This window comes from Macaca nemestrina, chromosome X (assembly GCF_043159975.1).
Source record: "Macaca nemestrina isolate mMacNem1 chromosome X, mMacNem.hap1, whole genome shotgun sequence".
In the NCBI taxonomy this organism is placed as follows: Eukaryota; Metazoa; Chordata; class Mammalia; order Primates; family Cercopithecidae; genus Macaca; species Macaca nemestrina.
Genome location: NC_092145.1, coordinates 2,853,180 through 2,877,319, shown reverse-complemented (window position 1 = coordinate 2,877,319; position 24,140 = coordinate 2,853,180). Strand labels below are relative to the sequence as shown.

General features: G+C 54.7%; 2 protein-coding genes and 1 pseudogene across 5 annotated transcripts in view; 2 read left to right on the top strand and 1 right to left on the bottom strand.

Annotated features, from left to right (window-relative positions):
* LOC105470186 (zinc finger protein 185 with LIM domain) overlaps positions 1 to 4,251 on the top strand; it is an 82,431-nt gene extending 78,180 nt beyond the window's left edge. Inside the window, exon 24 of the mRNA XM_011721950.3 lies at positions 4,119 to 4,251. The gene's annotated coding sequence lies outside the window, so the exon portion shown is untranslated. The remainder of the gene's footprint in view (positions 1 to 4,118) is intronic.
* Positions 4,252 to 12,430: 8,179 nt separating this feature from the next.
* On the bottom strand, positions 12,431 to 17,809 carry LOC105470187 (PNMA family member 5). Of its 4 annotated transcripts, none has more exons than XM_011721966.3 (4): positions 17,658 to 17,809; positions 16,253 to 16,382; positions 15,498 to 15,573; positions 12,431 to 15,317 (listed from the first exon to the last, which is right to left on the bottom strand). In XM_011721966.3, the coding sequence occupies exon 4, from the start codon at positions 15,193 to 15,195 to the stop codon at positions 13,849 to 13,851; it is 1,347 nt and encodes a 448-aa protein (XP_011720268.1). In that variant the 5' UTR covers positions 15,196 to 15,317; positions 15,498 to 15,573; positions 16,253 to 16,382; positions 17,658 to 17,809; the 3' UTR covers positions 12,431 to 13,848. The 4 variants fall into 4 exon arrangements, with proteins under 4 accessions (XP_011720268.1, XP_011720265.1, XP_011720270.1 ...); XM_011721963.3 differs by having other exon boundaries at positions 15,512 to 15,573; XM_011721968.2 differs by lacking the exons at positions 16,253 to 16,382; positions 17,658 to 17,809 and adding an exon at positions 15,674 to 15,813.
* Positions 17,810 to 20,710: 2,901 nt separating this feature from the next.
* Positions 20,711 to 22,587, top strand: LOC105470193 (paraneoplastic antigen Ma6E-like; annotated as a pseudogene).
* Positions 22,588 to 24,140: the final 1,553 nt, after the last annotated feature.

Genomic DNA, 24,140 nt, shown 5'->3' with positions numbered 1-24,140 from the left:
GGCCAAAACCTACACATCACCTACTGCTCTCCCACTGCAGCCCATCAGCCTAGCCTGTTAACTCTCCCTGCCAAAGAGATCCAGAGGCAAACCATTTCTCCCCACCTTCACCATAAACACATTGCCCCCTAATCCTCCATGTGGATAATTGCAGTAACCTAAGCAATCATCTTTCCTTCCTTCCCACCCTGAAGTGTACTCCAGCACGACTGCAAGAGTGAAGAGTTTGAAACTTCAATCAGATCATCTCCCTCTTCTGCTCCATACCTTCCCCAGACCTTGTTTTACTTGGACTAAAAGCCTGAGTCCTCAAGGTGGCTGGCCAAGCAGGTGCTGCTTTATCCAGCCCCCACCACCTTTCCTCCTTACACCATTCCAGGCATTCTCTGGCCTTGAACTGTGTGCTGGTTGTCTCTTCTGCCCGGAATGCTCATCTCCCAGATGCCCACGTGGCCATCTCCCTTGCGTCCTTCACATCTCTGCTCAGCTGCTACCTTCTCCCTGATACCTTCATGGATCATCCAATTTAAAATTCTGTGCACACCTCTAACACTCCTTATATCTGCTTCCTTGCTTTTTCTCTGTAGCACTTATCACAATCTAATATACTATATATTTTCTACTTATTTTATTGTTTGTATTTCCTTACTTAAATGAAATTTCCATGAGACATTTTTGTTCTTTTGCTCCACTGCTGAATTCCCAGTGCCTATAATAGTGCCCTGTACATAGTAAGTGCTCAGTAAATGTTGACTAAATGAATGCATAAAATAGATGATTTCAGACAAGTTCTGTAAAATTATAAAGCAGAACAAGCTAGAGCTCTGGTCTCCACATGCTAAATATGGTCTCCACATCCCACGTTAGGTTACTTGTGTTTAAATAGAAATCAACTAAAATACATTTTATAAATCCAGTTCCTCAGTCACACTAGATCCATTTCAAGTGCCTAGTAACCACACATGGCTAGAGACTACCCTATTGGGCAGCACAGTCCTAGAATATCCCATTCCCGCAAGTTTTCCAGATCGAGGGACCAATAAAGGCAGAGGCCCTGAGATGATTTAAGAGTCAGGTGTGTTTGAGGGACTAGCCAGTGGGGCTAGAGGGTGGTAAACACACAGAAGAGTGGAGGCCAGATCATGTAGGGTTTGTAGGCAGTGGTTAGGAGTTTGAGTTTTAGTCTAAGTGATATGGGAAGCCATCCATGGCTTCTGAGCAAATAAATGATGTCATTTGATTTCTGATTTTTAAAAATCACTGTGAGTTATATTTGGAGAATGGACTATAGAGGAGCAAGAGGAGAGAGAGAGGAGGCTATTATACTGCAAGTATCAGTGACGGTGGCCTGGGCAATGATGGCAGTGGTAGAGATAGAGAGAAGTGGATGGAGTTTACATGTATTTGGAAGTAGAACTGCAGTACTTGCTGATAATGGAATATGAATCTATGAGGGAAAGAGAAGAAGACAAACTGAGTCTAGGTTTGGAATCAGAGCGTCTGGGTAGATGGTGATGCCAGTATCTTGGGTGAGCTTATGAGCAGTTTGGCACTGATTGAATGGTGCAGCTTGGGAGCCAGAGTTTTGTGTTAGGAAAGTTGGTATTGAGATGTTCTGTTGCCCAAGTGGAGATGTGGGTTAGGCACTTTGACATATAAGTCTAGAGCTTAAGAGGGAACTGGGCTTAGAAGCAGCCTGTCCATGAAAGCATGGACAGGCTGAGATCACCAAGGAGGTGATGTAGATAGCAAGAGAAGAGGACCCAGGGCACTGAGTCCTGGAGAGAATCAAGCAGAGAAGGAAGAACCAGAAAACTCTATTAGGAGAGGCCAGTGAAGTAGGAGGAAACCCGAAGCATGTGGTATCCCAGGAGCCAAGGGAAAAAGTGCTTCATGAAGGAAGAATAGTCACCTGGGTCAAATTCTACTGAGATGTTGGTGTAAGTAAGATGAGGACAGAGAATTGGATTCATCAAGATTCAGGTTGTTCGGTCACTTTGTTAAGAGTCCTTTCAGTAGCAGAATGGGTGAAACCAGTGTTACAGAGAATTAAGGAGAGCATGGGAGCTGAGAAAGTGTGCGTGGTAGGCATAGACAAGTCTTCTGAGAAGCTTTCCCATGTAGTGGAACAGAAGAACAGAGTGAGAGGTAGAGGGATGTGCTAGTTAATTGCACGTGTCAACTTGACTGGGCTAAGGGATGCTCAGATAGCTGGTAAAAACATTATTTCTGGGTGTGTCTGTGAGGGTGTGTGCAGGAGAGATTAGCATTTCTATCAGTACAATGAATAAAGATCACCCTCACCAATGTAGGAAGGCATCATCCAATTGTTTGAGGGGCCAAATAGAACAAAAATATGGAGGAAGAGCAAATTCTCTCTCTCTCTCTCTCTCTCTCTAGCTCGCTCTCTCATTCTCTCTCTTTCTCTCTCTTCTTGAGCTGAAACATCTACCTTCTCTTGTCCTCAGACATCAGAGCTCCTGGATCTGAGGCTTTCAGACTCCAAGATGTACACCAATGGGCCCCACTCCCCACTCCTTCAGCTTTAGATTAGAAGTAACACCATCAACTTCCCTGGATCTCAGGCCTTTGAACTTGGACTGAATTATACCACCATCTTTCTCTATTCTACAGCTTGCAGATGGCATGTCATAGAATTTGTTGGCCTCCATAATCATGTGTGCCAATTCCCAAAATAATATATCTATCATCTCCTACTGGTTTTGCTTTTCTGGAGTACTCTGATTAATGCAAATGGGAATTTGGAGGATTTGTGTCTGTCCATGTCATAGGTAAACAAGGAGAGCATTCCTGAGCCCTAACTAAGTCTTACGGGGAAGGGGTATTGTGTTAGTTTCCCAGGCCTGTCATAACAAAGTACTACAAACCGAAAGGCTTAAACAACAGAAATTGATTCTCTCACAGTTTTAGATGCCGGGAGTCCAAGACCAAGGTGTCGGCAGGCTTGGTTCTTTCTGAGGGCTGTGAGGGAAGAATCTGTTCCAGGCCTCTCTTTTTTGCTTGTAGATGGCAATCTTCTTCCTGCTTCACTTCACATTATCTTCCTTGTTTGTCTGTGTGTCCAAATTTCTTCTTCTTGTAGGAACACCTGTCATATTGGATTGGGGCCCACCATAATGCCTTCATTTAACTTTAATTACCTTTTTAAAGACTCTATCTCTAAATAAGGCCACATTCTGAGGTGCTGGAGTTAGGACTTCAACATATGGATTTTGGGTAAAATAAAATTCAGCCCACCCATAACAGTGTTTTTGTTGTTGTTTTGTTTGTTTGTTGGCAATAAGTCATTTTCTGGAACACTAAAGGATGGGGGGATTTTGTAACCATTGCTGTTTTCAAGGATTACAGGGCTTGAGTAAAGTTCAACATTGTCAGCAGGCACCTGGGGCCAGGAGCAGGGCAGCCAGAGGTGCTGGAGGCCAAAGTGCTCAGGGGACTGACTACTGTGTGCAGGGACTACAGGCCTGGGAGGCAGGCTCCGCTCTGGGCTCCCTGAGGAGGGGATAGGGTCTGGAGGAATATGGTAGCCTTGAGAGTGGCTGCCTCCAAATGCCAGCTGTCTTTGGGTAGGGAAAAGCTCAAAGGGCAGAGTGTAATCCCAGGCCTAGAGCCAGCCAAGCCCCTGGGGCCCATGGCTCAGGGGACCACAGCAGCAAGGGACCAGGGTCTGCCCTGCAGGCCCAGGGAAGCAGCCAGCAGGTGCCTCTACTTTGGCCTTTGCACAACCCACTGTGGGTGAAGGAGTCGGGGCCTGAGTGGTGGTCCCGTTTGAACAGGCAAAGAGAAAGGGGAGAGAGAAAAGGTCACATTCGGCTCTTTCCAAATTATCTTGACCAGTGGGAGAGGACTTGTTCCCTGACAAAACTGAGGGTCGGGCTGCTATTTCTTGCGGTCCAATAATGAGATGCAGATGAACTGGGGAGGAAGAGAGTTTTTATTTCGTAACTGGTTACAGAGAGAAAGCCTGGAAAATATTGCCAGACCAACTCAAAATTACAAAGTTTTCCAGAGCTTCTATCCCTTCTAAGCTATATGTCTACATGTAAGTGTGCACTTATCTAAAAAGACATAAGTGATTCACTTCTTTTCATCTATAGGTAAGATTTGAGTCCTGAAGACCTCCCTCTGGAGCCTCAGTAAATTGACTTAATCTAAATGGGTCCAGGTGCTGGGGTGATGACCCTTATCTGATCTCCTGCTAAATCATGGAGGTTTGGGGAGTTCCTTTAATCTCCAATAAAGCTTGTTTGTGGAGGCCTGGTGAGTTTCTTCAGACCTTCAATAAAACGTGTTTAATCCTAAACGGGTCCTGTGAAGAATTCTTTCATCATTTTGTCATGTTTCAAGGCCCAGGAAAGGCCTAGGCAAAACTCTTGGTGGGCTTTTGTTACATTCAAGCCTTTATATAAGGGTGTTGGCTCTTTCAGCTTTTAATATTTAATTTCACCACTTGGTTAGTGCTGAAACAGTTGTTGTGGAGGCCTGTGTTAGTGATACCCGACCTGCCACAGACTGAGGGCTGGGAAAAAGGCAGCCCCCAGGGGTCTCACTCTTCTGTGCCAGGCCCCACTCCTGTGTCTGGCAGCCAGAGGGCCCATTCCCAGAGCCCACCTAGGGCCAGACTGCCCAGGGCATGGCCTTCTTCCTGGCATCCTGCCATGGGAGGGGCCAGGAAAGTGACTGCTCTGTGGCATCTTCATCTTCAGAAAAATGAAGATGCCACACGGCTCACTAAGAGGAGGTGATCCCAGGCCAGGAACAGGTGGAGGCCGGGAGTCCAGAAAGGCCACAGAGAGTGCTGCAGCCTGCAGGAGAAGCAGCAGGGGGTCCCAGCCGTGTTCCTAGGTTAGCCTTGTCATTCCCAATCAACTGCAATGGGACATAGACTTACAAGGCAGTGAATCGACAGGTTCTCAGATGAGCCTAAAATTAAATACAAAACATGCTGACCCTCCACAGACCCCGGGTGCCTATCCACAGAAGGAGAGGGCACAGGCCTGAGGATGGCACCCCTGTCAGCCTTCTCTGCTCAGGGGCAGACCTGAGGATAGGACCCCTGTTAGTTCATTCCGCTCAGGTGAAAGGCCCGAGGATGGCACGTCTCTCAATCCACTGTGCTGAGGAAACAGACCTGAAGACAGGGCTTAACTCAGTCCCCACTGCTAAGGGAAAGAGCTAAGGCCACAACTCTCCCAGTCTTCTCTGATCAAAGCTGATGAGGGAGCAGGAGTTTTCTCAGTCCTCTCTGCTCGGGGGACAGACCTTAGGACATGACCTCACTCAGTACTCTCTACTCAGGAGCAATTCATAAAGGGACACCTCTCCACATACATGTCACTCAGCAAACAGGAGAACAGGAACTCTGGGTCCTCTCAGCTCAGGTGACAGGCCTGAGGATGGGACTCCTGTTGGGCCATCTTCTAAGGGGATAGATAAGAGAACAGGACCTCTCTCAGTCCCATCAACTCAGGGGACAGGCCTGAGGGTGGGACCCCCCCTCGGCCCATCTTCTAAGAGGATAGATATGAGGACAGGACCTCTCTAGGTCCCCTCAACCCAGGGGACAAGCCTGAGCATGGGATTCCTGTCAGTCCATCTTCTAAGGGGATAGAGGGGTTGATATGAGGACAGGACCTCTCTCGGTCCAGTCAGATCAGGAGACAAGCCTGAGGATGGGACCCCTGTCGGTCCATCTTCTGATGGGATAAATATGAGGATAGGAACGCTCGCAGTCCCCTCAGCTCAGGGGACAGGCCTGAGGATGGGACCCCTGTTGGTTCACCTTTTAAGGGGATAGATATGAGGACAGGACCTCTCTCTGTCCTCTCTGCTCAAGGGAGAGATCTGAGGATGGGACCCCTTCCGTTCCATCTTCTAAGGGGATAGATATGAGGAGAGGAATCCTCTCAGTCCCCTCAGCTCAGGGGCCAGGCCTGAGGATGGGACCCCTGTCGGTCCATCTTCTAAGGGGATAGATATGAGGACAGGACGTCACTGAGTCCTCTCTGCTATAGGCAGAGACCTGAGGATGGGACCACTGTCGGTCCATCTCCTGAAGGGATAGATATGAGGACAGGACCTCTTTTGTGCCCCTCAGCTCAGGGGACAGGCCTGAGGATGGGACCCCTGACGGTCCATCTTCCAAGGTGATAGATATAAAGACAGGACCTCTCGATCCCGTCAGCTCAGGTAACAGGCCTGAGGGTGTGACCAATATCGCTCCATCTTGTAAGCGATTAGATATGAGGACAGGACCTCTCTTGGTCCCCCAGCTCAGGGTACGGGCCTGAGGATGGGACCCCTGTCGATTCATATTCTAAGGGGATAGATGTGAGGACAGAACTCTCTGTCCCCTCAGCTCAGGGGACAGGTCTGAGGATGGGACCCCTGTCGGTTCATATTCTAAGGGGATAGATATGAGGACAGGACCTCTCTCAATCCTCTCTGCTCCATACACAGACCTGAGTTTGGGACCCCAGTCAGTCCAACTTCTGAGGGGATAGATATGAGGACAGGAACTCTTGTCAGACCCTCAGCTCAGGGGACAGGTCTGAAGATAGGACCCCTGTCAGTCCATCTTCTAAGGTGATAGATATGAGAACAGGACCTCTCTCATCCCCTCAGCTCAGGGGACAGGTGTGAGGATGGGACCCCTGTCGGTCCATTTTCCTAGGGGATAGATATGAGGACAGGGTGTCTCTCAGTCCTCTCTGCTCCAGGCACAGACCTGAGGATGGGACCCCTATCGGTCCATCTCCTGAGGGGATAGCTATGAGGACAGGACCGAGTCTCTCCATCCCCTGAGCTCAGGGGACAGGGCTGAGGATGGGACCCCTGTCGGTCCATCTCCTAGGGGATAGATATGAGGACAGGATCTCTCTCCGTCTCCCCTCAGCTCAGGGGACAAATCTGAGGATGGAGTCCCAGTCCGTCCGTCTTCTAAGGGCATAGATATGAAAACAGTACCTCTCTGAGTCCCCTCAGCAGAGGGGATAGGCCTGAGGACAGGTCCCCTGTCCGTCCATCTTTTAAGGGGACTGATATGAGGACAGGACATCTCTCAGTTCTCTCTGCTCAGGGGACAGGTCTGAGGATGGAACCCCTGTCAGTCCATCTTCTAAGGGGATAGATATGAGGACAGGAACTCTCAGTCCCCTCACCTCAGGGGATTGCCCTAAGGATGGCACTCCTGTCGGTCCATCTTCTAAGCAGATAGATATGAGGTCAGGACCTCTTTCGGTCCTCTCAGCTCAGTGGACAGAACTGAGGATGGGACTTTTGCAGTTTATCTTCTAAGGGGATAGATATGAGGACAGGAACTGTCCCGGGCCCCTCAGCTCATGGGACAGGCCAGAGGATGGGACCCCTGACGGTCTATTTCCAAGGTGATACATATAAAGACAGGACCTCTGTGGGTCCCCTCAGCTCAGGGGACAGGGCTGAGGGTGGGACCCCTGTCGGTTCATATTCTAAGGGGATAGGTATGAGGACAGGAACTCTCTCAGTCCCCTCCGCTCAGGGGACAGGCCAGAGGATGGGACCCCTGTTGGTCCATCTTCTAAGGAGATAGATATGAGGACAGACACTGTCAGCCCCCTCAGCTCAGGGGACAGGCCTGAGGGTGGGACCCCTGTCGGTCCATCTTCTAAGGGGATCGATGTGAGGACAGGACCTCTCTCAGTCCTCTCTGCTCAAGGGACAGGCCTGAGGATGCGACCCGAGTCGTTTTATCTTCTAAGAGGATTGATGTGAGGTCCAGACCCCTCTCTGTCCTCTCTGCTCAAGGGACCGACCTGAGGATGGGACCCCTGTGGTTCCATCTTCTAAAGGGATAGATATGAGGACAGGGCATCTCTGAGTCCCGTCTGCTGTAGGCACAGGCCTGAGGATGGGACCCCTGTCGGTCCATCTACTAGGGGGATAGAGGTGAGGACAGGACGTCTCTCAGTCCTCTCAGCTCAGGGGACAGGACTGACGATGGAAGCCCTGTCGGTTTATCTTTTAAGGGGATATATATGAGGACCGAACCTCTCTCGGTCTCCTCAGCTCAGGGGACAGGCCTGAGGGTGGGACCCTTGTCGGTCCGTCTTCTAAGGTTATAGATATGAGGATAAGACCTCTCTCGGTCCCCTCAGCTTAGAGGACAAGTCTGAGGATGGGACCTGTGTGCGCCCATCCTCCAAGAAGATAGATATGAGGAGAGGACCTTTCTCTGTCCCCTCAGCTCAGGGGACAGGCCTGAGGATGGGACCCTTGTCGGTCCATCTTCTAAGGGGATAGATATGAGGGCCGGACCTCTCCCAGTCCCCTCAGCTCAGGGGACAGGCCTGAGGATGGGACCCCTGTCGGTCCATCTTTTAAGGGGATACATATGAGGACAGGACGTCTGTCAGTCCTCTCTGCTCTAGACACGGACCTGAGTTTGGGACCTCTGTCGGTCCATCTTCTGAGGGGATAGATATGAGGAGAGGAACTCTCTCAGTCCCCTCAGCTCAGGGGACAGGCCTGAGGATGGGACCCCTGTCGGTCCATCTTCTAAGGGGATCGATGTGAGGACAGGACCTCTCTCAGTCCTCTCAGCGTAGGGGGTAGGCCTTAGGATGGGTCCCCTGTCCCTCCATTTCCTAAGTAGATAGACTTGAGGACAGGATGTCTCTCAGTCCTCTCTGCTCAAGGGACGGATCTGAGGATGGGAACCCTGTCGGTCCATCTTCTGAGGGGATAGATATGAGGACAGGAACTCTCTCAGTCCCCTTAGCTCAGGGGACAGGCCTGAAGATACGACCCCTGTCGGTCCATCTTCTTAGGGGACAGATATGAGGACAGGACCTCTCTCAATCCTCTCTGCTCAAAGGACAGGCCTGAGGACAGGACCCCTCTAAGTCCTCTTTGCTCTGGGATAGACACGTGAATGGGATCTTTCTCAGTCGACTGTGCTCAGAAGACAGGCCACAGCACAGGACCTCTCTCTGCCCACTAAGCCTCACATGCCTGAAGACAGCATCTCTCTCAGTCTTCTCTGCCCGGGGACACCGGAGGATGATACCTCTACTCAGGGTCAGGCCTGAGGACAGGACCACTCTCCGTCTTCTCTGCTAAGGGGACAGACCTTAGGATGGGATCCCTCTCTGACCTCTTACACAGAGGATGGGCCTGTGGACAGGACCTCTCTTATGACTCTCCGCCCAGGGATGGGTCCGAGGACAGGAGTCCTCTCAGTCGTCCTGCTCAGGGGCTGCCTGAGGATGAGACCTCTGTCAGTTCTGTTTGCTCAGGGGACAAACTAGAAGATGGGACCTCTCTCAGTCCTCTCTGCTCAGAAAGAAACCTGAGGATTGTACTCTGTCGGACATTTCTGCTCATGGACAGGGCTGATGATAGGATCTCTCTCAGTTGTTCTGCACAGGGGACACCTGAGTATGGGACCTCTTTCAGTCCTCTTTGCTCATGGAACAGGCCTGAAAATGAGACCTCTGTCATTTCTCTATGATCAGGGACAGAGTTGAGGACAGCACCTTTCACAGTTCCCCCTGCTCAGGTTTCGGAGAGAGGCCTCTCTGCTCAGGAGACCCAACTCAGTCCTCTCTTGTTAAGGAACAGGTCTTATGATGGCACCCATCTCAGTTAATTTTCTCAGAGGTATACCTGTAGACAGGACCGCTCTCACTCCTCTCTGCTCGGGGGACAGACCTGAGGACAAGACCTCTCTCAGACCACTTTGATCAGGGACAGGCCTGGTGACGGGACCTCTCTCAGTCCTCCCTGCTCAGGGGACAGGCCTTAGGATGGGACCCCACTCAGTCTTGTCTATTCTGGGACAGTCCTGAGGACGGGACTTCTCTGAGTCCTTTCTGCTCAGCCTCAACCCCCATGATTGGGCTCTGATCCCGCTCCCTCATCCACTGCTCAAGCCGTCTGTGAGCCCAGGAGGTTGCTGCTTATTGGATGGGCTTGGTCAGCCCCTGGGCACCCGGGAAGGCACCTCGATGGACCTTTCTGTCCCCAGGCCACACATGCCCCGTGCCCCCACCCCCCAGGGACACTTGGTGAGGACTGTGCAGTGAAGCACAATGCATGGTAGGAGCTCTGCAAGCCGGCACACACCAAGGGCCTGGCCAGGATGAAAGGGACAGGGGGCCCCGTGGTGGGGCCCGTCCTTCAGGCCCAACAAAGTCTCCTGGCTCCAGGCTGGTGGGGAAGCAACTGGTTCCTCCCGGTACCGCCTTCCAGACTCCCTGGCTAGATCCCTTCCAGGTTTCACAACCCAGCTATCCAGCATGTGTGCTCACACGCTCACTGACACAGTCGCGCACACGTTTGGTGACACGCTCACGTTCCAGACACACTCACATGCGCGCACACATTGAGTGACAAACACGCATTGAATGACACATACATGCCTGCTCATCGACACACCCACATTTGCAGTCAGCACACTCACGCACAATGACTCACAAACACACACACACTGACACGCATTGACACACTCACAGTGTCACACACATGCAGCGACATGCATGCTCACCTTCAATGGCACAGCCTCATTCCCCCACACACTCCCACTCACACATGCTTAGTGATGCAGTCACATGCTGTCACTTGGATTCACACACACTCACTTTCTCAGAAACTCATGCACATGCTCACACTGACACACACGCACATGCGCAAACACACCCGCTCAGACACTCACGGCACACACAGGTCCACTCTGAACAGGGAAAACCAAGGAGCCCTGACAGGCTCTGGCAAGGTCAGCCAAGCTCTTCGCCCTCTCTTCTTGTCCTGTCCCTGAAATCTGGAGGGGCCCTTGGAAAGTGAGCAGTTGACTTGGCCCTGCTGAGACACAAGGGACAGACATGCTGGGGTTGTGCCCAGCCTGAAGAAGGCAGGGACAGCAGAGCACAGTGGGGGCCACAGGCATGCCCGCAGGGCACCCCGATGCGACACACTACAAGGGTCCCTGAGACACTGGTTAGGCACCTTCAGGCCGAGGAGGCTGCAGACCCAGCCCCAGGGACCTGCTGCCCCTGCCCCTCCCCGACAGCCCCGCAAAACTACCCCCCGCCCACGCCTGCACTCGCCTGTGTATGCCTAGTGTCTCCCAGGGCCCCTGCCGCCCTGCAGCCCTGCTGACTGCAGCTCTGCTCAAGCAGACAGGTCGCCTAGATCCAGGATTCCTCAGCCCAGGCAGGCAGCCACCCATTCCCAGCACTGGCTCCCAGGCTGCTTTGGGGCACCCTGGCTATCATCTGAGCCAAGGGGATGGTCGGAGGCTCTGTGCTCCAGAACAGCTGGAGGAAGCGTGTGGGCACAGACTGAGTGAGCTCTGGGAGACCCTCGCCAGGTCCAAGTCACTGATCCCGTCCCCTCCCCGCACTTGTGCAGGGAGGGGCCTATCAGTTGTCCCAGTCCTGTTGCCCACAGACTCTGGGTTAGTTAAATGGCTGATCGAGGACTACCCTCAATTTGTGGCGAGCTCCCTGGCCTGTTGGGAGAGAGAGCCAGTCCCAGGAGGGCTCAGGAGGGCGGGTTCCAGGATCCTCAGGCCCCCACTGAGGACTGCCCCTCCGGCCAGTGCTCAAGGAGGGGTGTTCGGATTAGCAGCGCTGTCCACCCTGAGGGAGCCCTCCTCAGGCAGCATCCAGGGCTCAGAGGGCCTCGGGGACGCAGGACAGAAAGGGGTCACTCCCCAGGGCCATCTGGACTTGCAGCTCATGGCCCACTGCCTGCTCCCAGGACACAGGAGTAGAGGCCCCCCCAGCACACTGGGAAGAGAGCAGAACAGGACCCAGGATGAAGTGCAGCTCCCCCCGCCCTTCCTCTCCCCCTCCCCGACACATAAGCACTTGGGATCCCTGTCTGACCAACACTCTGTCCCTTGGTCATCACACACACACACTATCCCCAAACATCCCTCAGTGGTTAGGCCAAGGCTGGCCACCTGCGGGCTGATCTGGGAGGGTGGGCACACAGCAGCCCCTGCACCACCCCCTGAGTCCTGCACACAGCTCTTCACAGGGCCTCTGACTGCCTGTCCAGGCCCTCCTGGGGTTCTTCTCTGACCTTGGTTTCTGCCCTCGGTTGCACACATGGCCTCTCTGACCCTTCTGGAAGCCTTGAGCCACACCCCTACAGTGCTGCCAGGAATCAGGGGCCTGGAACCCACCTGCTGCCCCTTGCCCAGCCTTCAATGTCCAACCCACTTATTCCTGAGGGCACCTGGAGTGCCTTTAGTACCCAACCAGTCACTGCTCATGACCACCAGCATCCTGTCGCCAGGCTCCATGCAGCCCAAGGCACACCACAGGTCCTCATGGACACACACCCCAATGTCAGCCTGGCCACTGTGGCCTCGTCCCCAGCAGACCACCCCCCACCCCAGTTTCATACAGAAGAGGCAAGACACTGCTGGAACACTGAACAAAATTTATTGAAGAGAAACATGAACTGAAACCGCTGAAGAGAAGGGAATTGTAACACAGACAGACACTGCAAACAACCACTGCAAGTCACAAGTCCCAGGCCCCTCCCTCACCGTGGCTCCCCCTACCACATCCCTCCTTCCACAGGGCCCCAGGATCCACCTCTTGCCAGGATTGTGGGCTCTGGCAATGTGTACTCACTTCAGGTAACCCCCTCCTGAGCCCACCTGCTGGGGCAGGGCCCTGTCTTATAGACTGCACAGGACAGTCACAGGATGCTGGAAAACATAGCAGGGAACACCCCACCAAGTTGAGGAAACTGAGTCACGAGTAACAACAGGGGTGGAACGCCAAAGCACAAAGCTTCCTGGGGAGCCTCAGGCAGCCCTGCTCCGTCCTGTGTCTGGTTCGTCCTCCTGCAGTCAAGGTCACGGTCACAAGGTGAGCGTCTGCCATGCCTCCTTCCCACTGTCTCCTGGAACTGCGCTGGGGTACTCTGGAAAGGAGCTGCTCAGATACAAACACAAACATCCCCAAGAGAACAAGCAGCTGCTGGCTGAGATCTACACCGGCAAAGCAGAGGTGGAGTTCTTGACACGGAACAGCAGTGAGCAGAGCCTGGGCCTGGTGATGACGCAAACCAAAAACAACTACCCACCCCCAACAAGTCCTCTCTTCTCACACTTCTTCCTCCTCCTTCCCCTCTTCCTCCTTCTCCTCCCCCTCTTCCTCCTCCTTTTCCTCCTGCCCCTCCTTATTCTCCTATTCCTCCTCCTGATCATCCTCTTCTTAATTCTCCTCCTCTTTCTCTTCCTCACTGCTGCAGGGGGTCATGAATGCTGCCTTCCTGGGGCTCCCCTCATGCAGTGTAAATGATCCTAAAGACGGGCTGGACCCTGCAGCCTCCCCTGCTGGGCTTCACTTCTCCCCCACAGCTCTTCCTCAGCAGCCCTGGCTCCTTCTGGCAGAGGCAGGCCCCAGGCAGGCTCCTCCAGGTCCCACATGGCCTGGGTGCCAGTGGGCATTCTCAGCTCAAAGTTCACAGGGTGGATATTTGGGGGTGTCCAGATGACCAGGCCAGAGCCCCCAGCCACACCGTCTTCAGCCCCTGCTTTGTTGGGGTCCCCATCTGAAGCCCAGCCACCCCCTGTGCTAAGTGTAGCTGTTCCCTGCTTGTGTCTCCTATACCTGTTAGGGGCCATGGGCCTGGCCCCCACTGAACCAGATGCTATTTGGTCTAGGTTGGTGAAGTCCCTTCCAGCTGGTGGAAAGTAAAGGGGCTTGATCTTGACCTGGCTTCCCTGTCCCTCTGCCCCAATCAAGTTCCCTGTTAGTGTAAGCTGCCCTTTGTTCAAATGTCCCTGCTGCCTGCCAGGGGAAGGAGTGCTTGGGTCTTCTGAGCCTATGTTTCCCAGGGCTTGGGATGGCTCATGGCCCCAGCCCCTGCCTCGTTTCCCGACTCCTCTCCTGCAGCCTGCGGCCCCTCCCTGCCTGGAGTCTGGTTTTCAGCCTTGGGATACATGGCCTGGCCATAGTCTTCTTCCCTAGTGCTTTCACTGCACGACAGCCGCCTGCGTTTCACTAATGGGGGTAAGCCTTCCTGTACAGTCTGGGTGCTGCTGTCGCTAAAAGACCTTGCCTGCACGGTGGCCTGAGGTGCAGAGACACTGGCTTCTGCTCTTGCCTGTCTACCAGAGGCCCCCCGGCCTCTCCCTGATGGCTTCTCCTTATTCTTCATCACTGCCTCAGTGTTCTCCCACTCTTCTTCATCTCGAATAAGCTTCATTAGCTCCAGAAAATTGGGAGGACACCCTCGCTGATCCAAGAGCTCCAGCTTGCCTCTGAGGGCGGGGGTCATGGAGACCCGAGCTAAGAGATGTTTCAGACGAATCATGTCTGCGCTGCGCACTGACAAGGGGCTCCTCTGCACTGCTTTCTGTAGCAGGGGCTCTAAGCGCAGCAGGAAAGTGGAGACTTTCTCTCCAATCTTCGGAAAGGTCTGCAGAAACTTAAACTGAGAGGCTCTGAAGTCCTCTTTATCCCCAAAGATCTGCTTTAAGGCGTCAAGGCACTGCTCCACAGTTATGGAGTCATTGTTGGCCTGGAGCACCCGCATGATTGACAGAGCAGGCCCTCGTAAGCTCTCCAGCAAACGCCGTCTCTTCTCCATCTCAGACACTTGCCATATGGGCATTATCTCAGTGACCTGCTCTAGCCAGTCTTCAAAGGTCTCTTCACCTGGGCTAGGGGAAGCAGTTCCCGAAAACACTTTCAGTTTCCGGTACCACATACTTTCTTTCAGAGGCTCTAAAGGTGGGGGTCTAACTTGGGGTACGACCTCTGCATTCAGGCTCTCGGCAGGGAGGCTGCAACATCCCAGGGCTCTGGCCACATCTGTCATACTTCGGCCCTCATCTTTCAGGAAGTAGTTCAGTCTAATGAGAAACTCGTCATCTGGGTTACGGGGTTTTACCACCACTTCCCAGGAGCCCCCCTTTCCTGGTATGTGACTAGGCAGAGTAGTGTAATCGACAGTGTCAGCCAATTCAATGAAGACTGCCTTGGCATTGTCTTCCCTCCTGAACATTCTCCCTAGCACCCTGTATGCGCGTAGGGGCTGTAAGCCTGCCTGCACAGTGTCCTGAATTTCCACCTCACTACACTCCACGGGGATGCCTATGATCAGCAGGGCCTTTCTGGGGTCCATGTCCATCCCCTTGCACCAATCCTCTAGCAGTGTCAATGCCATTGCTCCCACTTTCTATGGACTGATCTAATACTAGGGCAGCAATCAGCTTAGTTTGACAGCACTCAAATAACTCTGAGCCACTGCCACGTAGGAAGGTAGAAGTGGTCCCAGGTTTCCACAGCCTGCGAAGCAAATGGGATGAGAGCATTGTTAATGCCTACCCCAACCTATACCCCCAAGCACCCCTCCTCTGCCCCCACCCCCGAGCAGGGATGGAGTCCCTTCTTCCCAGGGTTCCCCAAGTTATTTTGGGGAGGGTAGAGGGTGGAGGTTCTCCCCAGGCAAAGATCTCCTCATCTCACCACTCCCTGCTGACCTCCTCCTGCTGTGGGTTCCTCCTCGAAGTCCAGAGGACTCTGCTGTGTGTGCTTCGGGTATCTGTAGTGAAAAGGCCAAAGTCAGGAGGCAGGGTCTGACATCTGGGGACACTGACAAGCTCTCCAGGCAGAAGAGGGCAGGAGACGGCCTCACTGCTCACTCAGGGCTATGTGGGCTCAGGTCACCCAGCACCCTCCTTGCTGGAGTGAAGGCTGGCAGCAGGAGAGGTAGAATGGCCCTCTTTCTCAGGAATGCCTGACAGATGAGAAAGATGGCCGAGCTCTGCGCAATGCAATGAGAGTGGTGGGTGTGGAGATTGTGTGACAAGCTGCAGTGTTGCCATGGATACAGAGAATACCATGGACCATGGGTTGCTATTGCAGGAGAGTGTCATGTGGTAAGGCTAAGGTCCTTGAGAAGCAACAGGTGATGTCATTGGCCTCCAACCAATAAAGCTTCCCAGCAAAAAGGAGGGTGGGAGAGGGAAGGCGAGGTGGGCTTGAGGAGTGAGTGCTGAAAGGACAGGAGCTCATGGTTTCAATTGTGTGGAAGCTGAAATCAGGTAGAAAAGGGACCCTGATGAGGTCCCCACTGCCAGACTGTGGGAAACCAACAACTCTTGCCCTAGAGATGGCCCTACCCTGCAGAGTCTGTGAACGCTGGCAGGCAGTCCCCTCTCCACACTCTTTGCCGAGGTTCCAGAGACCCTCCCAACAGGGCCCACCTCACAGCTGCTCACCTTTCTGGGTTGGCCCTGCTGGCAGCGCAGATGCTGCAATAACACAGTCACTTCAGAGTCGCTCTGCTCTTCAACTCTATCCAATTAGGCAGTTCCTGACTCAGGCGTGATGGTTCCTGCTTCCCTGGATCTGTCCAAGGCAAAGCACAGGTATTTTGCTGTGATTCTGTCCCACACACATGTCCCTGCTCAGGCCATGCCAATTCAGATTCTGCATAGGTGTCCACTAGGACCCTGGTGCAGGGGTAGAAGAAACTGCTCAACTGGCAGAGGGAAGAGGAGGGGGGAAAGGGGGGAGGGGTGGGGGGGGAAGGAGGAGTGGGGGGAAGAATGGCGAGAGGGGTGGGAGGTGAGGAGGGAGGTGGGGGGCGGGGGGGCTGCTGCTAGGGCAGAAGGGATCCTAAGGTAAGGTTGCGGCCCCACCCCCACTGCAAACTTCATTCCCTCCCAAGCCCCACCCCTGCAGCCATGTTGCACCCCTTCCTAAGCCCCACCTCAAAACTTGCACGCCTGCTGCCAAACTCTGCCTACAACTAAGTTGCACCTCTACCCCAAGCCTAGCCCCCCACCAAGTCCAACTCCTTCCACCACCCAAGTCTAACTCCCGCCTCAAGCCCTGCCCTCACCCACAGTCCAACTCCTACCCCAAGCCCTGCCCCCTCACCAAGTCCAACTCCTACCTCCATGCAAGTCTAACTGATGTCCCCAAACCCCCACCTCCATTTCCCTGTTCCCCCAATCCCCACCCTGTTATTTACATACACCCACACCACCGACACCAGTGGAAGCAGGCAGAATCTAGGAGGGGAAGGTTCGAAGCCACTTTCCCTCAAGGGCAAGGGCCAAGAGCTACTGTCCTGACTGCAGTGTCTCCGGGCAGGGTCGAGGGTGGAATACGTCTCCCTGAAGTTTTTTTTTCTTTTTTTTTTTTTTGAAACGGAGTCTCACTCTGTCACCCAGGCTGGAGTGCAGTAGGGTATGATCTCAGCTCACTGCAACCTCCGCCTCCTGGGTTCAAGCGATTCTCCGACCTCAGCCTCCTGAGTAGCCGGGATTACAGGCGTATGCCACCATGCCCGGCTACTTTTTGTATTTTTAGTAGAGACCGGGTTTCCCCATGTTGGCCAGGCTGGTCTCCAACTCCTGACCTCAGGTGATTCACCCGCCTTGGCCTCCCAAAGTGCTGGGATTACAGGTGTGAGCCACCGCGCCTGGCCAGGTCTCCCTGAAGTTCTGCCTGGAAATGGCAGGGATTCCTCGGGGTGCTGTGTGTGATCTAGTGGGATCCCGCCTCCATGGAAACCTATGGCCACCAGCCCCTAGACCCCGTTGAAAATAGCAAGGATTATTGGGGGGATCCCCCGTAATCTGAGTTGCTGTCTAAGCCCGGGGTCCAGCTCCGTACCTGCCGGAGGTGCCTCCAAGCCGGTGTTCCCGCGCAGCGCGACCACCACACGTCTATGGCGGCTGCCGCCTCCGTGCCGACTGCGCCACGAGGCTGTGGCGGGAAGAGGTTGTCTGGAGACGACACCACTCCCCCAGCGGAATTGCACACGGCCCGCTCACGGTTGCGCACTGGTGACATAAACTCTCCTACTTCCCACAAGGTGGTTCCTCACCCCGCCCCCCCGTGCCAGCCTGAGCCAGCCTGCACCTTTGAGGACAGAGAATGCAAGCCCAGCTGGGAGCCACTTACATTGCAGAATAGCTCCCAGTCCTGTTGTTTATTGGCTGGACGATGGTGGCAGCCAGGCTCGCCACGTGCCATTTGGCCCAGCAGCCATTGTGGCTGTTCCCCATTGGAGGGGAGCTGTGGCGTCCCAAGCCTGTGGTGAAGGGCCGGGTGCAAAACACCCCGTGCAACGTATAGGCCACGTGAGCGCGCTTGCTACCTGAAAGTCATAGCCCCCGTTTTTTACTGGACTGTGTTCTAGGGGAGGAGGGCAAAAAATACAGCTAATGCCTGCATTTCACAAGGGCATTAGTTTTTTTCACTGCTCACTGAGAGCCAGTGACTGAAAATATTCCATTCTCCCATTATTCTCCTGATTTCACGACCAAATATTACGCACCTAGTACCCAAGCTGCTTCCTGTCGTTTCCCAAAGCAGGTTTCTTCCACAGAGGGAAGATCCTGGGGCCTGCAGTGGCCCGAAAGTGCTGTTCCAGAAAAGGGTGTGGGTGCGGCACAGGTAGCATACTTCAAGGTGCACATAAATCCCCTGGTAATCTTAAAAAAATGCAGGTTCTGAGTAAGGAGATCTGAGGCAGGGCTGGTTCCGCTGAAAGCTGGGTTACTTGCTGCATATCCCTGCCCAGGCTATGTGGAGCAAGGGTCTGAAGCCTATGATTACATTTCAGGGCCAGAAGTTATGGACCTTTAATGACAGAATATATTTGTTTTTCTTTCTTTCTTTGTGATTAAAAACAAAACAAAACAAAAACAGGCTTTTCTGGTAATGTTTTAATAAATATGTTAAAAGCAGACAACATTTTAAATTGATGGTCACTAAGCAAGATATTTGCAGATGTCACCTTCTTCAGCCAGATGTGGTGGCTCACACCTGTTATCCCAGCACTTTGGGAGGCCAAGGTGGGCAGATCACTTGAGATCAGTCTGGCCAACATGGTGAAACCCCGTCTCTACTAAAAATCCAAAAATTAGCTGGGTGTGGTGGTGCAGGCCTGTAATCCCAGCTACTCAGGAGGCTGAGGCACGAGAATCGCTTGTACCTGGGAGGCAGAGGTTGCAGTGAACCCAGATTGCACCACTGCACTCCAGCCTGGGCAACAAAGCGAGATCCTGTCTTTTTTTTTTTTTTTTTCTTCTGAGAAGGAGTCTTACTCCTTCTCCAGCCCAGGCTGAAGTGCAGTGGTGCAATCTTGGCTCACTGCAAGCTCCGCCTCCTGGGTTCACGCCATTCTCCTGCCTCAGCCTCCCGAGTAACTGGGACTACAGGCGCCTGCCACCACGCCCAGCTAATTTTTTGTATTTTTTAGTAGAGATGGGGTTTCACCGTGTTACCCAGGATGATCTCAATCTCCTGATCTTGTGATCCGCCCACCTCTGGCCTCCCAAAGTGCTGGGATTACAGGTGTGAGCCACTGCGCCCGGCCGATATCCTGTCTTTAAAAAAAAAAAAAAAAAAAAAAAAAAAACAAACCATTGAGAGCCCATTAAATCAATCTGCTTCATGTGACAAGAAAATAGTGCTGGAAGCCATTGCTTAGCTGCCTGGTATCACAACATCACAGAAGGTGATGCCTCGGAAAGAGGTTCTGCCTCAGTCACCTCTGAGCTACTGAGGCCTGTGAATGTAGTGATTTGGGGGACACAGTCTGGAGTCCTAGTACCTGGCTGTCCGCCAACTCCCAGCTTCCAGACCCTGCCCCTAAGCATGAGCTTTCTCTCTGCCAGTTTCCAACCCCCTTTTTCTCTCAACACTTCCACTAGGCCATTTTGAGGGTAGAGGGTCAATGGTTGGGCCTGTTGCCCCCAGAGGCTCAAGCCTTGGCACATCAAGCCCTTACCATGCAGGTCCCGTTCCCAGGGCAACATGGATGCCTCCCCCTGTCTAGCTATTTGCCTCCCCCGGAGACTCTGAGATTTTTCTCCTTCATCTATCTGAGGCCTCTGGGAGAAGTTGGAAGCCCATGTGCCCTTAATACAGCTGACCTGAGATATCCCTGCCCTGTGCAGCCCCAGCTGCACTGCTGAGGCGTGATCTTCCACCTTCCCGTTCCAGGGCCTCGAGGTGGTCTCTGGAGTGGGCTCCACAGCCTGAAGGTGGCATTTGCCCATGGGTGGTTGCAGTGTCTGCAGACAGAGAGCAGGCACCAGCGGGACCCCAGAGTGGCCGAGGGCGCCCTGGGGAGGAGCCAGATTGCTGTGCCCCCAGGCAGTAGGTGCGAGAGGGGGTCCTGGTCTGGAACCTGAGGAGAGGGGAGGAGGGTCTCCTTGCTGCAGGAGTCTGGGTGGGGTGAGCTCCTGGCTGCAGGGTGCCTCTGGCTACAGAAGGGGACTATGGTAGAGACAGGGGCTCTGACTGTGGGGGAAGGGGACTCCTAGCTGCTGACACGGGAGGCGTGGGAGGGGGTTGTCAGCTTGCAGGGATGATGGGAGGGGGCTCCTGGTCAAGTGCTGGGAAAGAGGAGGTGGGCACATCCAGCTGCAGGGTTGCATATGATGGCTGGAGTGGCTCCAGCTGTAAGTTCTGCCATCAGGGGCTGTACACCAAGGTGAAAGAGACGCTTCCTGCTGTGGAGGTGGGGGATGCAGTGAAGGGCTCTGAGCTGCAGCAGTAGGGGTGGGGGAGCATGGGCTGTGACACTGGGCAGGGAAGATGCTTCAGGCCCTGCATTTGGGAGTGGCTGGTCTCTGACTGTGCGGTGGGGGTGGGCTGACTGGCACCAACATCCCTCTCTCCGCTTTGCACTCACAGGCTGCGTCAGAGACTGCAACAGTCAGCACACATTCCTGTCTGATCAGGCTCCCTCCCTCAAGTCCTCTGCGATGGCTCTGGCGATGCTTTGGGACTGGTGCAGGAGGATGGGTGCGAACGCAGAGCGCTCCCTGCTCATCCTGGATATCCCTGACGACTGTGAGGAACATGAGTTCCAGGAGGCCGTGCGGGCTGCCCTGTCGCCCCTGGGCAGGTACCGAGTGCTCACCAAGCACTTCAGAAAGGAGCTCGGGGCCAGGGCAGCCTTGGCAGAGTTCGCTGAGGGTTTAAACCGAAGCTTGATTCCCTGTTGAATACCAGGCAAACAAGGACACTGGAACATGATCTCCCTGCCCCAGGCCCCTGATGCTGATTTCAGGATATATCCAGTTTCCCTGCACAGCCCCAGGGGCAAGCAGTGGCCAAAGGTGCAGGTGAAGCAGGAGCTGCAGGTGAGGAAGATGAGGCAGGTGATGGAGGAGCTGCAGGTACAGCAGGAGCCATAGGTGAGGCAGGAGCTGTGGGTAAGGGTGAGGTAGAAGCCACAGGTGAGGCAGGAGGTGCAAGTGAGGCCGGAGGTGCAGGTGAGGGAGGAGCTGGAGATGAGTTGAGAGTTGCAGAAGAGGCAAGAGAGTCAGATGAGGGAGCCGCAGGTGATACAGGAACTGCAGGTGAGGCAGGAGCTGTGGGTGAGGCAGGAGGGACAAATGTAACAAGAACCTGGGTCCAGCCTTGGCGCTGCACCCTGCAGGCTGTGCTGGAAAACAGGGCCTACCAGGAACTAAGACCCTTTTCCAAGAGGGAGCAGCCAGGCTGCGAGGAAGAGTCCTTTGAGAGCTGGGTGGAGCACGCCAAGGATATGCTGCAGCTGTGGTACCATGCGTCGGAAAGGGAGAGGAAGAGGCGGCTGCTGGAGAGCTTGAGTGGCCTGGTCCCGGACGTCGTGAGCGGCCTCCTGGAGGAAGATCCCAACGTGGCGGTGCTGGACTGCCTGGCGGTGGCGCTGGAGCAGGTATTTAGGAACCGGGTCACTCGAATGACTTCCAGGCTGAAGTTCCTGACCTGCCCGCAGGGGCCCTTTGCCTCCCTGGTACACCTGGAAGGCCTGCTGCAGATGGCCCTGGAGAAGGCGGCCGTCCGCCCGGCCCTGGCCAATCACCCGCGACTGCGGTAGGTGCTGCCTCAGGCCTGCCCTAGGGAGGCCCTCCAGAATACCCTGAGGGGGATGCAGCTGGAGAGGAGGCCACCCAGCTTCCTGGGGCTGCTCCAGCTCATCCAGGAGATGGAGGTGTGGGTGGCCTCCCCAGTGAGGAGCCAGCAGGGTGTGGCCTGGCCAGTGGCTGCAGCAGAGAGTGAAGACCCAGTTGCCGCCCAGGCAGCTCCTGCCCATGGAGATGCTGCCCAGGCCTCCTCAGCCCAGGGGGACGCCAGCCAGGCTGATCCTGGGGTAGAAGATGCTGCTGAGACTGCTCCTGCCACCAAAAAGGCTGTCAGGGGCACCCCTGCCACTGGGGAAGGTGAAAATGCCCCTGCAGAGCTCAAAGGAGCCAGAGGGCCTTGTCCAGGCAGGAGGCCAGGAGGCTGAGGAGCCCCCCAAAGGGAGGCTTATGTTCATCCTGGAGGAGTTGGAAAATGAGGACAGGGCCAGGGAGGTGGGCCAGCGCAAATCCTCCCCAGGCAAATAGGCTCAGAGGCCCCCAGGGCCTCCTCTCCTCTCAGGCTGCAGCATCCTGGAGGCAGAGGGGAGGCCAGGCCAGGGCTGGTCCCTCATCCCACATCAGGATTGGGGCCCCCCACCTCCCTCCAAAGGGCCCTGGCCACCACCATCAGCCCTTCCCGGTGACCCAGATGACCACGTTGATACCAAATGGGGTTGGGGGAGGTGCCCTTCCTTTGCACCCAGTGCTGCACCCAGCCCCAGCCCCAAACTCTGCCGTCTCCAGGGTTCTGGCCTGGAGGGAGCCCTGAGTGGCCAGCTGCGGCCTGGGTGGGGGCACCTGAAGATGTCTGTCCCCCACCCCTTGTCCTGGGTTGGGAGAGACAGGGGCAAAGAGGTCCTCTCAAGGGTGCCAACTGCCTGGGTCTCCCAAGAGGGTCACCCCACTTGCCGTCCCCAGGGCAGGCTGCCCCCTGTTCTGGGAAGCCCACCCTCACCTGTGTAGGCCCCGCAGTGACCCAGCAGACGCCCACCCACTGCTAGCTGTCGTTCCTCTGCAAAGTTGTGTGTTGTGCACCCACCTGGGCAACCGCCTCTAGGCCCGGGGCATGTGCTGTGAGCTTCCTGCGAGCCCAGGTTCTGCTCACTGCTGCCTGTCCTGCATCTTAAACACCACCTCTGCTTTCCTGGTGTAGATTTAGGCCAGTGGCTGCTTGTTCTCATGGAGCTGTGTGTGTTCTTCTCTGAGCAGCTCCTCCCCAGAGGCCCTCAGCACAGACCCAGGAGATGGTGGGAAGGAGGCACCAGGGCACGGCGGATGCTCACCCTGTGACCACGATGGTGACCATGACTGTGGGAGGAAGAGCCGGACCCGGGATGGAGTGGGGCTGCCCTGCCTGAGACTTCCAGGAGAGCTTCATGCTTTGGTGTTCCACCCCTGTTACTCATGACTGTTTCCTCGACCTGGTGGGCTGTTCCCTGCTGTGTTTACTGGTGTCCTGTGACTGTCTGTGATGGCCATAGGGCAGGGCCCTGCCCCAGCAGATGGGCTCGGGAGGGGGTTCCCTGAAGCCAGTGGACACTGCCAGAGTCCACCGTCCTGGCAAGAGGTGGACCCTGGGGCCCTTGGGAAGGAGGGAGGTGGCAGCGGGGTCAGCAGCAGGAGGGAGGTAGACGAGGCACCTTGCCAGGAACCCCAGGAGGAGGGATCCCAGGACCTGTGTCCTGTGGTTGCTGTTTGCAGTTTCTCTCTGTGTTGTGGCTCCCTTCTCTTCAATGATTTCAGTACATGTTTCTCTTCAATAAATTTCATTTCATGTTCCAGCCCGCCTCGCCTCTGCTGTGGGTAACTAGTGGAAAAGGTCTCTTTGGGATAAAATCGGAGCTAGGGGACAACAGTGGCCTGGAATTCTGACCCTATTGTGGTCACTGGGATACGGTCAGGGCATAGTAAGCCAGCGATTGTAGAGAATGACCTAACTGCAGTTAGGTCATTTTTTAATTGTTCCTCAGTTTCTCATGTTTATCCTGTGTGTGGACTACAGTGCTAGAGCTTTCACCATCTCTTTGGAAAGACAGAAGAGATGGATAAGGAAAGGAGCAGAGCAGAGCGGCACCCCTCGCCTTCCCCAGGGTCTGGGTAGCGGGCGCGGGACGTGTCGCCTGTCCAAATGTGCAACCGCCACCAGTGTACGCGACGTGTGTGCACCTGTGCACCTTGGCGAGCGCGCAGCCGTCATGAGTGCGCCTGGGCGTGCCGCCATTTCCTGCAGCCTCGACAGCACGGTCGT